The 12,335-nt window shown below is 43.3% G+C and overlaps 1 protein-coding gene across 1 annotated transcript in view; it reads right to left on the bottom strand.

Annotated features, from left to right (window-relative positions):
- The window catches only part of GABRB3 (gamma-aminobutyric acid type A receptor subunit beta3), a 109,309-nt gene extending 97,468 nt beyond the window's left edge, over window positions 1-11,841 (bottom strand). The window contains exons 1-3 of the mRNA XM_051608619.1: window positions 11,696-11,841; window positions 11,446-11,537; window positions 11,248-11,315 (exon numbers count right to left, since the gene is read on the bottom strand). Of these exons, the coding sequence (XP_051464579.1) occupies window positions 11,248-11,315; window positions 11,446-11,537; window positions 11,696-11,775 (240 nt within the window). The 5' untranslated portion in view covers window positions 11,776-11,841. The remainder of the gene's footprint in view (window positions 1-11,247; window positions 11,316-11,445; window positions 11,538-11,695) is intronic.
- Window positions 11,842-12,335: the final 494 nt, after the last annotated feature.

Raw genomic sequence — 12,335 nt, 5'->3', positions numbered from 1 at the left:
AAACTGCTTTCTCTTAATCACCTCTTGTCCACCATACAAACACACAGGTACTGCTTATTATTTCTCTTCACATTCCATAATCCCCTACTGCCCAAGGACAACCTGCTCTCTGTGTCACATGAGGTAAAGGTGAAGTCCAGTCTACCTCATCTAGGCAATTAACTTGCACCTACATTCTAGGTGCCTAATGAGGGTTTGTAGGGGGCTCTGGGACTTCCTTTAGTTTGTTTTCATGATGAGAGTTAAGTACTCTGGAAATTCTCCAAAGACCATTACCTACCTAAACTGAGGTGAAAAACATCTCCATCTGAATTGAAGTGCATGTTAACTGCCCAGTGTAGCTGGCTCCAATGCCACCTCAAGCTTCTCCTTCTCTTCATTGGTATCTATTGCTCATGTGCTAGAGCTTTCTGCTCTGTGATGCAGCTCAACATACAGCTTTGGAACCCTTTGGGAAGTCTCTGTCAACTGGTATGAAGCAAAGCAAGACCACGAGACAGAGCTCATCCCTGAGACACAAGTTTGCAACTGGAGCTTTCCAATGCACAAAGAATATTTGTCCACCTGTTTTCTCTAGAAAGCACTAAGATAAAACAACAAACTCCAAAAGCAGGGCAGACTCAACAGGACATGCATTTGGCATTCACTTCCAGAATCATAACAGATGGGCATTTGACCCAAGCCATGCTCCCTGTACAGAAAATAGAAAGAAACAAGCTCTCTGCAATCAGTAATTTTCTACTACAGGTACTGCCAGTCAGGTAGGATGTATCACCCTCTGGAGAGTCACAGCTCTCCCACTAGAAAGTTGACTACCTAACTTCATATGGATGCAAAGAACTGCACTTTTTGGATATATCTAGCCTAGCAAATACAGTGAGACAGAGAGTTTTCTGGTCTGAAGTACAAGTGGCAAGGCATGGCATGGCACAGCTTGTTTCTATCTAGATTAACTTCTTTCACTGCAGAAGTAGTTGCAGCCAGGGTGCCTACTGGGAATGGAGCTGGCATGTGCTAACCTCCAGCGAGTGTCCAAGCATCACCTGAGAAAATGCTGGATCAAATCCATGCTAATGACTTTCAGACCTAGGAGATCCATAGCTTATGGGGTCGGCTCAAAAACAAAATTGAGGTTCGTATTTATTCTGCAAGTCCTGCAAACATTTTCCTAAGCAAAGCTCCAGTTGGTTTGGGAGATGTTTTGCTATCCAAATACAAAGCCTACTTTACATGTTCAGAAAATGCTTAAAAAGGCCAAGTGTTGTCATCTGAACAGCCTAGAAGGTTAGAAGTGAACGCAAATTACTGCTGGTGCAGAGAAACATAGATAAGTGACTGTGTTATACTACAAAAAAGGCCTAAGTTTACCTTTTGTATTTTTCATGATTAATAAGACTTACTGCATTACACAGTCCTCCCATCTTGACTTGGTGTACTTTAACATTCAGAATTTAAATGTATTTTTTGTATTGTCTATTATTTTCAACTTCAAACAGTGCATTTTAAAAGGTGCGGTGGCATCAGAAACCACCAAGGAAAACACCTATCTGCTTAAAAATTAACTTTTGATTAAGTAGAAAAATGATTTCCACTAGTTTACATTTTAGCATTCAAAGTCTGGCAGATTCTCTTTCTTACTCCTCCAGATTTATTTCCCCACTGAAAAATATGAGAGGTTCAGTTTCCCTGCGCAGCCAAGCTCAGCTACTGGAAGAGTAAGTCCTCAGCAAATCGGTTCTGCACCAGCCCAGTCTCAAAGAGTTGAAGGTCCTGCCCAAGCAAGCTGATGTGGCTTATGACTTGGATTACACCTCAAGGTTTGAGGTTATAACTAAGCAATGAGCTCAAGTGCTAAGCCTATGATAGATAAGTAACCACCTGAATAGGAGACTGTGGGAAACTGTTGGCTCGTGACAAGAGATGTTAAAATATCCCTTGTGATCAGGATCTAGCCATGTGTGACTCAAGGGAAAGAAGCTCTTCCTTTCAAGTAACTTTAAGGTAAACACACCAGCAGAGTATGATAGTGGGCTATCTTACATCTCAGTTAAAAGAGGATGGGATGAGTTATTTTTAATCACATGGATTTGAGCTTGCTTTTAAACATTATCTTGTCTGTCCTACATGTATTTTGATTCAGGACTCAAAGTCTACCTGAAAAACCCTCCATAGTTCAAACTGTATACAGAATTTTACAGGCATTAACCTCCCGGGTAGTATTACTTAGTGCTGCCAAAAATCAACTGTGTACCAGTTCAGCACAACCTCCTACTTACCTTTGAAAAGGCAGGTTAAGGAGTTACAACAGGTGGAATTCATACCAACATTAACTAAGAACTGAGCATCTGTCCCAGGACAGTCAGCTCCTCTCATTGTCTTCTCTGTCCCATTACCCTGTTAGCATGTCCAGACAGACACTTCTGGAGGGCCAGTCATCCTTACTTTCTTAAATAGCTGCCTTAGAACAAGAAATAATGTCTTATGGAAGTGCTTCTCTATGTTGAATGGAGCTCTGATGATCAGCTCTGGCTGGATGCTGCTCCTATGCTGGATAACCTATTAGAAGCTTGTGAAACAAGCCATAATCAAGAACCTAACTGCCATTGATAAAAACATCCTGTACAGAGCTTTGTACTGGCTTAACTTCCCAGCTTCCAGAAACTGTACTAGCAGCACCAGAGGTACCTCTGGCATCTCTGCAAAGTGCTGTATTGTGCCATGGAGATATACCCATGAACTAATGAAAATTCAACATTCATATTAGTATGAAGAAAAAAGTCATTAACTGCTATTGAACTGCCAATTATCCCGTGTAACTGCAGACCTCCCAGCACAGCTGTTTCACCTTCCCTCTCTGCTGTATGCAATATTACATTCATATTGCAAGTTACATTATCACAGCAACCTGTAACCGGTTCCTAACTGCTGAGAGAACAAATTATTTTGCCAAAATTATTGGTTCAAATCTGTAATAGTGAATAATGAATTAGACATGCCTAGACTTGGAGATTTTTTCCTTGCAACATCTGTAGTTATAAGGAACTATCAAATTAAATTACAAATATTAAATAAACCCTCCTTTTGAAATTATTCTTCTTACAGCTATTTTTTATCACTCCGTGTCATGTGGGAGAAAAAAAAAGGTTGCCCTGGATAAGCTAAAACCCCTAATGGTAGCTCAGTATTACTCAACCTCTTGCACTTTCATTATCCTTCAGTATTGATGAATTACACTTTATATTACCAGAGTTTAAATTATTTATACAACCAAATCTTTATTAAAATGAAAATTGTGGGGGGAAAGTGTATTGTTACTAAATGATCCAAATGCTCTGGTGACACCTAAACAAAAAGTACTTTCTCAGGAAGTCTCAAGTCCCAAATCATGGGAGGTTGCAAGAGTACATTACAGAAATATAAACACAGTCCACTAGAGAAATATCAACACGTGTTTATTTTATGCTTCCCTAAGCAACACTACGGGCCCGTATCAGAGCCAGGACACTTGGCTGGGTAGACATTTTGTCAGATGTGTCATGGATGTTCCTGCATTTGCACATTGTCCTCTGCCAAGCATGACATTGTCTGTCACACCTTTATCAAATTGCTAAGCTTTCTGTATGCCTACAGATATAAAATCATCTTAATAAGCACTCAGTGGGTGGATAAAAATCTTCATATAAAAATGACTCTTTCATTTCTTTCCTTCAGTCTTCAAAGGAATGGGGAAAATTGCTATGCATACAGTAGGCATAAATCCATAAAGTTTCTGTGAGTTTTCCACTCCTGTGTAATTTAATGTACTTCTTCATTACTTAGGCATGATGAAAGGCTGTCAACAGAAGTAAAAATTTACTGATGGTTATATGCACACAAGGACTGACCTTGTACTTTACAACTCTTTTCTTGTATTACCAGTATTTTTGAAAGGACACCCATGCAATACCTATTGTAATCAATGCAACTATACTGAGAACACGAAGATACACACACAGCATTAGTGACTAATGACATATTAGATGTCATGGCATGTCCTTATGACAATGGCATTTATAACTAATGACCTATAGGAGACTCCTGATCTTCTGCAGCATCCACACAAGACCAGCAAGGGCATCTGAAACCACACAAAGGTGTGCTTGTGTGGACAATTCAGGGGAGCACTGACAGAAATTATAATTAAATCAGAGCACAGATTCACATAAATACAGTGCTGGAAAAGATCAAGAATCAGCTAGCCCAGTCCAGAGGCAAGAGATGTTTTTCTAGTCTTCTTGAAAACCTGCAACAAAGGAGATCCTACAACAAATGTAGTTAGCTGAAAACTAATCTGAAATCAATTAATTTCTTCAGGTCTTACTTTAATTGGTTCTGAAGAGCCACTCATCATCCTACTCTCACCACCAGCTTCCTACATATTGGGAAATTGATGGCCTCTCTCCATCCTGTATCTCACTCCTAAACAAACCCATTTACTTCAACATTGCCACATATGCCCTGTTTTCTAATTATTTTAATTAGAAACATTAGTTTCACTTCCTTACACCTCCTGTTTGTATCCATCTCCCTGAAAGCTAGTGCAAAAACACTGGACACAGCATTCTTGCTCAGGCTTCACTACAGGTAGACAGAGAACTCCCTGTGTCTCATGAATGACACTTATATATGATGTAGACGTGTTTTTCAGACGTGAGATGTGGATGTTTCAGATGTGAGATGTGGATGTTTTTTTCAGTTGTACTGCACTTGTGACTTGGATTAATTTTTTCAGTTGCTTTATACTCAAGTCCAGTAAAACCTCCACACTCTTTTTTTCTGTCCTGCTGCTTAGCCAATTCTTTCTCAATTTAAATACCAGATTCTTCCTTCCTTACAAAATGCAGCACTTTGTGCTTACCCCTACTTTATTTAGGGACATTCCTCTAATTTATAAACATCAAATTCCCTTTTTGTTCCCTGAAATGTTTGAAATTATTCCAGATTGATGTCATCACAGATTGTTTCTATTTCATCATCAAAGTCAGGACGATTCAATGTTGGCAGCTGGAGCTGGCTTTTAAAAAGCCTACTGTCACCTCCCAGCAACATCATCTACCTCCTTTTCTCTGCATAAGCAGGTATTTCTTTCCCTTCACAGTAGCAACTTCCCTCTGTGGATAAGCAGAAGCCTGTCATCAATTCCCTGGGCCAAACAAGAGTCATTCTCTTATCACACTGTCTGCTACAAGCACTTCTCTCTGTCAACAGCAACTATGAAACATGGCAGGACTGAAGAAAAAGTGAGGCAGGCTGGGGGAGTTCACAGGTACTGTCCTGGGGAAGAAAAATGGATGGGGCCAAGAGCAGGGAATTAGAAGGAAGGATGTTCTTGTCACCAGCTGGCAACTAGAGGGCTGGTAAGCTGCTAAGATAAACTGTCCTCCAGGAGCAGTACCCATTGCTGCTGTCTCCAAGTGGATGGCTACTGGCTCATCACCAGCACAGTGAGACAACCCTTTGCAAGGCTGTGCTGGTTTCAGGAGATGCCTCCTTGCTTGGACTGTATTTCTTTCTTATTCTTCTTTTTTCCACCCCCCTATATTATCTATCAAGCACATATATAAATATATACATAAATATATTAAAAATATAAAATATTATATAATAAATATATGCATATATACACCAAACTATATGGTCTACCTGCCATATCTATTTGGTATGATCCACTAGTCTCCTTATGTACACTACATTAAAAAATACATAAAAGCAAAAATCAGTATACAAGGCTATAGATTCTATTTTATACCCTTGTAATTTGTGATCAAGTTATAAGCACTGCACACATGAATCTTCTAGCCAGAAAACTTGTGTTTGCAATAAAAATGATTCTGTAATCACTCTATTAGTACAACTCCTTTAATTTCTCCATCTGAATCTTCAAAGCAAAATATGTCACAACTCAGTTACCATTTCTTGCATGAGGTGAGATTTTGTTTGCAAAGTAGCAACTTAAGGCAGGAAATGTAAGATACATTTCTGATAGGAAACACGGGTTAGATTTCACCCTGTCTAGCTCCAGCCACAAAAAGACTAACAAAGTTGCTTTGGCTCTCTCCATAGCCATTCAGGAAAGACAGACACCTCCCAGAAAGATGAACCCTTCCATCTTAAAAAAAAACCAAACCAAAACCGAACATATGTCTAAGGTATCTGTTACAAATTCAGTGCCTGTCTCCTTCTCCTGAGTCCAGAAGGAGGCTGGAGGATACACTTTGGCTGGACACCTAGAGAACAACACATTCACCCAAACTAAGCACTATTTTGGATGCCCTGGATTATATAAAACACCTGCACGTGAATGGCAGGCACAGCACAGGACCTATGGGAGTCTCCTGCCCTTCTGGAGAAGCATCTAGAGTCCAAACAGGATACCTTGAGACACACAAAATAACTAAAAAGCACTATTGAGGTATGGTCTTTATTTTAAGATAAATAGCTCTCCGGACTCTCATCACCTGTATTGACAAGAGTAAGACTCCGTTGTTTAAACTTCATGCGCTGATGTCCGGGCTAACACACGTGCACAGAGCACACAGTCATGGCAGAGGACTTGAAAGAGATCTGCACCAACCTGGACTCAAAATTGGGTGAGTAAGTACGATACCATGAAACCAAAATGACAGTAGAGACCTTTGCCTAAGCAACCACATCCTGTTCTCGATTCCCCATTAACTCCAACTGCAGATCACAGCAATCCAGCTCACATGTAGACATCTAATTGTATACATCTCAACTTACATGAATGGAATCCCACTCAGTTTTTTTGACATGTAAAGTAAGGCATGACAACTCTCATCAGCAGAAGTATGACGGTTCTACCCTTCAGTACTTAAGGTGGCATATTAATTAATTCACCTAAAAGTTTAGGCACCATTATCCAAGGAAAGCAGAGTATTTGCCCTTTAGTTAACCTTAAAGGAGCCACTAAAACACGGTTTGCCAGAAAGATACAAAAATGACTTTGAAAATCAGCAGGCACCCGATGAAGTCCATATACATACATGCAGTTTTATAATGGAACATATGCAAAAATAACAGCGTTAGCATAGAACACATTACATCTTTTTCAGAAACAACTTGCAAGTTCTGTGGTCTGAGTTAATGTCAAACTAATTTCCCCTAGTACAGTATTCCCAAAACAGCAGGACGACTATATAGCCAATGACGCCTCCTGGCTTTGGTGATTTAATTTTATAGAAATCAGAGCTTTTGAAAAACCCTGAATGAACAACTCCAAAGTCCCCTGTATACACACAGACAACGCAGCCAGCACTTCAGAGAACAGCAGCACAACTTTCCTTTCTTACAAGAGATCATGCTATCCTCTGCAAAACGTTGCCTCTAAGGAGAAAGGTTCATTTTTGCACCCATCCCCTTGTTTTCTCTATCCAGTTTATAGCTTTGCCTCCCATAAACTACAAAACACTTCCTGAAATGATGGTAAAATGAAAGCACAGCACCTTAAGTCTTTCAACTATAATAATGAGTTTAAAGAGGGGGTTATTTGGAGACTCAATTTTTTATTATTTAACTTCCTAGGGATAAAAAGCTACCGGAGTATTTGGATGCTTGAGAATTTTATGCCTGGAACTAACTCAGTTGATTCACAGACCAAATGTTGAACAGGAAACAGATTATAAAAATCCACAAATTTTGGATACTGTCTGATGGAAAATAGACTAGTAAAAATCACGAGAACTATTTAGTTTTCAATTCACATCATCTAAGCAAAACATACCTCTAATACACAAAATGTACAAAACACAATCAACCCAAATAATGTAAAATGATAAATTATGAAGCTATATTCCTGAAATCTGACAACAGTAATCTTTATCTGTAAAATGACTTACAGTGTTTTCTCAGTATTATGTCTGTTATTGTTACTATTTTGTTTGCAGACCTACATTAATTCCATGGGCATGTTCAGTAGTTTTAAATGCAATTATTGGAGGTATGCACAAAAATAGGTAGGTGGTTAAGTATCCAATTACAGGTATAATTTGTGAAATAGGCAAATAATAATGGGAAAGCATGCACAGGCAAAGCAGGGAAGTAAAGCACGCATGGAGACACACTTATGTCTATGTGCAGGTCACTAACAAACTGAAGCCCTTCCTTGAACAACACAGTTCTTACATTAAATTTCATCAATTCATTCTTGCTACCATGTATATAACCCAAACTATAAATATTCAAGCATATTATTTGTTCTTCAAAAATGTTTTGTATTTTCAGTAGGATGTAAATAGTATAGCAGAGTAAAAATATTGATGCTACTCAGTATTTTCAAGATGTTGTGAGATCAAATAGAAACTGCTTATTTAAAACTTTTTGGTAGAACAATTAGGTGCTGTGCAGCCCTGATGCTTGCATCAGTCCTCATGATCCAGCTTCACATTTCAGCTTCAAAAGTAAAGAAATGTGTTAACTTTTCCATGTAATCTGAGGAAATTGCACATTTCTATTCAATAAATCTATTCTTAAAAGTAGCTACAGGTAGACTGGATGTGTGGAGAGCAAAGGATTTTTAATTATTTTCAACAGAAATACTAAAATACACAAACAAAATTTTTAAATGCTGGAAATCCTGGTAACTGAAGACTGATAGAGGAAAATATTATATATAAATCTACAGCGTGGTTAAGAAAAGGATATGATACAAGCTGTAATTCTTGTTACAAAGAATTGTCCTCGTATCACTGAAAGCTACATTACAGACTGCCTCAAAGGCAGGATAACACTTGCCATAATAACTTTTTATTTATATTCCTAAAATTGAAGAATGTTAATTCTCTGGTTATTTTATTTTTAATATAGAGTTGAATTTTAACAAGCTAATTTATAAAAGGTTACACCGATGTCTAGATTTAAATCAAAGGAATTAATGTCCATACTACCACAGTTCATAGCGAAAAATTATTTTAAGACATTTCAATAACTGATGAGGCTAAAGGTCAATGCTCACAATATCTGCTTGGAATTAAATGAAAGAATATGTCAAAGATTAAAAGTGCAGCTGGTAACCAGTATTAAATCCAACAGCTATGCCTCAGGTCTTCAAACTAACCTGACTTTTTTTTTTCCCCTCCAAATTGCTATCTTAGAATGTATACTTCAGTAATCTTGAAAAGCTCCTCTGTTCTTCCTTATTTATAATTTCTTGATATTTGCTCAAGAATACTTGAAGATCAGTACAAAGTTACCTAAAATAAGTGGAAGTAATCACTACAGGCAGTACTTAAATATAGCCATGCTCAGTGAAATATGTCTTCTTTTAAAGGGAGAAGAGACAAGCTCATCTGAAAGTCCAGTTGTATGTAGTAAGGTATTAACCAACCAGAATCCCTTCCTGATCATTTTTCTATAAGTAAATCAATAGTTTTTGCAACAATAGTACCTTAGCAGCTCCCCTCAGAAACACCTATTTGATTCTGTTGTAAAATCTGTATTGGTATTTTTCAGACTTTACGTGGCCCCTTCAGAGAGCACAGAAAAACCCTCTTTACTTCTTTAGAGCTCTGGCAACTACTGGGAAACAGTGGGCACTGACTTGTGGGGCAGCTAGAAACTTAAGGAATCGGTATGCTGGCTCAATGTCTGGGAAAAAGGGATGGCACCCATCCTCTGCAGGAGCTCCTGTCTCATTTAAGATGTAATTACTCAGTCTAGCAGCAGAGCCACCAGTGTAATTACTTACTTTTCCTTACCCTCCTGTTACAGAGGGTTGGACAAGTTGTTATTTAAACCTAACAGGCTTTCCCACAGCTGGGGAAAAAAAGAAGGCACAAAAAGCCCCAAACACATCCTCATCTTCTTTTCAGTCTCACTGACATTTATCGCCTGTGTGGCACTTCACATACAGCAAGTGTTATATATTAATTTAATGCATCATGTAGTGCTTCCCTAAGTCTGGAGCATAACCGAAGGTGGGGAAGTTTGGATAGTGAAGTCAGACTTCCCAATTACTCTTCAAAGACAAGCTTCCATTTTTTTGAGAAGCAATCCTACAGGTACAGAAAAGCCTGTGGAGTATACAAGGTGTCTCATCAGCTACCTGAATTTGCAGGAAGCCTAAAATAAACTCTTGTAAGAGCTCTCCCATCTTTCCCTCCTGAATGAGCAGAAAGGCAGATGTTGGTGGCACTTTTAACTGCGGACAAGTAACTATCTCTCTTATACCATTTTTTAAAAGATCGAAAGTAACAAAAAGTTTCTGTCTCAGAATGCCCTTAGAAGGGGCAGGATTAATGAAAACACACAGATCACGTGTAAAGCCAAGCTACGCCAGCTTGTAACACTGCAACAGTGCATTGATGGAGGGCTAGTGCTGGTGTAATAATCACATTTACTAGAAGAGACCCAGGCTTCCAAACATGCAGAATTATCTCTAATGCCATACATGTAACCACAGCATTGCAGAGTACGTTGGTCGTTTTACCTCGGGTTCGCAAAAGGAAAAAATCTGAGATACAGGGGGGAACGAGGAGTTTGCACAAAGCCATGAAAAAGCCACGTCAGGTTTAGGATCAGAACGCGCCAACAACGATTTTACCTTCCAACTTCAAACTCGCAAACTGCACAGAGCCGGGGGGACAGAACGGCAGAAACACACTGAACACCTGCCTCTTCCCCACCAAACCCCACAGCCCCCCTCAGCAGTCCCGTCTTGCGAAGCAAAATCACCATCCCTTCCAAGTCCGTACGTGACCGCGCCTGCCCTAGCTGCTCAGCGGCAATTAAAACACACTCGCACATGTCAGAGCCTACCCACCGACCAGCTGGGAAGCCCGAACAGCGCAAGAAGCGGGGAGATACCGACCGCCGCGGCCCTTGGCCACCGCTGCCCGCCCCGGGAGCCTCATCCACCGCCGCCGACAGCCCCGCATCCCGCCGCCCGCCCCGGGAGCTCCGGGCCAGGGGAGAACGGGGAGGAGGGAGGACGAGGAGAGGGTGTCCGGCACAACCCGAGCTCGGCCGGGCCACGCACACCGGCAGCGAGAGGGAAAAGAGGGGAAGAGGGGGGAAAAGCGCGTCTCCGGGGAAATAAAGTTTTCAGGCGGCGAGGGCAGCGCTCGGCGGCCCGCTCGGCTCGGCTGCTGCCCGCCCAGGCACCGCCGAGAGGGGCGAGAGGGACGGGGAAGGGGCGGCCGTGACCCGCCGGGCGGCAGCCTCCCTGGCCGGCCGGGCCCACCCGCTACTCACCATGTTGACTTCGGAAACCATGTCGATGCTGGCGATGTCTATGTTCATCCCGACGCAGACGGGCGGACCTGCGGGCAGAGGAGACCGTCACCCGCGACCCGGCAGCGGGGACTCGGGGGGCTCCGCCGTCAGGGAGCGGTGGGGAGGGGGGCGGGGGAGGGGGGTCTCCATGCAGGGAGCCCGGACAGGGCGACTCACCTCCGAAATCCGGCCGCAGACGGATGTCGTAGCCCTTCAACAATTTATCCACAGTTTCTTTCACGAAAGACATGTTGCCGGGATCGTTCACACTGTGGGGGCGAGAGAGACGGGGGAGGGGTGTGGGGTGTGTGTTGAGACGGGGGAGGCAGAGGACACGGGGTGCGGGAGGCCCGGGGGCGAAGCGCATCAGCTCGTTCCCCTGGCGAAATGCATCCCGCCCCGCTTGCCAGGGCACGCTGGCTCCTACCTCTGGGCGCAGCAGACCACGGCCACCAGCACGGGAGCAGAGAAGATCCCGAAGATCCTGCCTCCCCCAAAGCCCCACATCCCTCCGCTCCGCGCTCCCTCCCCGCAGCAGCCGCCGCCGCCGCGATCCGGCTGCCCCGGCTGCCGCTCGCTGAGGAAGAGGCGGAGGCGACAGTCCCCGTCGTCGTCCCCCACCACCCCACCCCCCCACCCCCCCAAATAAAAATATAAATCCCCCACCCAACACCTCTGCTCGGCCCGCGGGGTCCAACCCCCGCAGCCGGACGCCGCCGAGCCCCGGAGGAAGCCGCCCCCCGCCGGAGCCCGGCCGCTTGCCTCCCCTCCCTCCCTCCCTCCCCGCCGTCCCCGCACGCCGCCGCCCGCCCTGCCGCCTGCCCGCCAGCCGGGAGGGGAGGGGAGGGAAGGGAGGGCAGCGCCGTCTGTGCCGGCAGGCAGCCCGAGCAGGGAGGCTGCGGCCGGCGGGGCTGAGCGGCGGCGGCAGCGGGGGGCGGTGGCTGCCCCGCCCCGCCAGACCCGGCCCTGACCCCCCCGAGCTGGGGCGCTGGGGAGCTTTGGTGGCCCTGCGGGGGATGCCCGGCAAGCTGGCTCCGGCTTGTCGTCAGGGTGAGGGGATGACCGCG

This window comes from Apus apus, chromosome 1 (assembly GCF_020740795.1).
Source record: "Apus apus isolate bApuApu2 chromosome 1, bApuApu2.pri.cur, whole genome shotgun sequence".
Lineage (NCBI taxonomy): Eukaryota > Metazoa > Chordata > Aves > Apodiformes > Apodidae > Apus > Apus apus.
The sequence above is the reverse complement of the archived record's forward strand: the minus strand, read 5'-3'. Positions and strand labels throughout refer to the sequence as shown.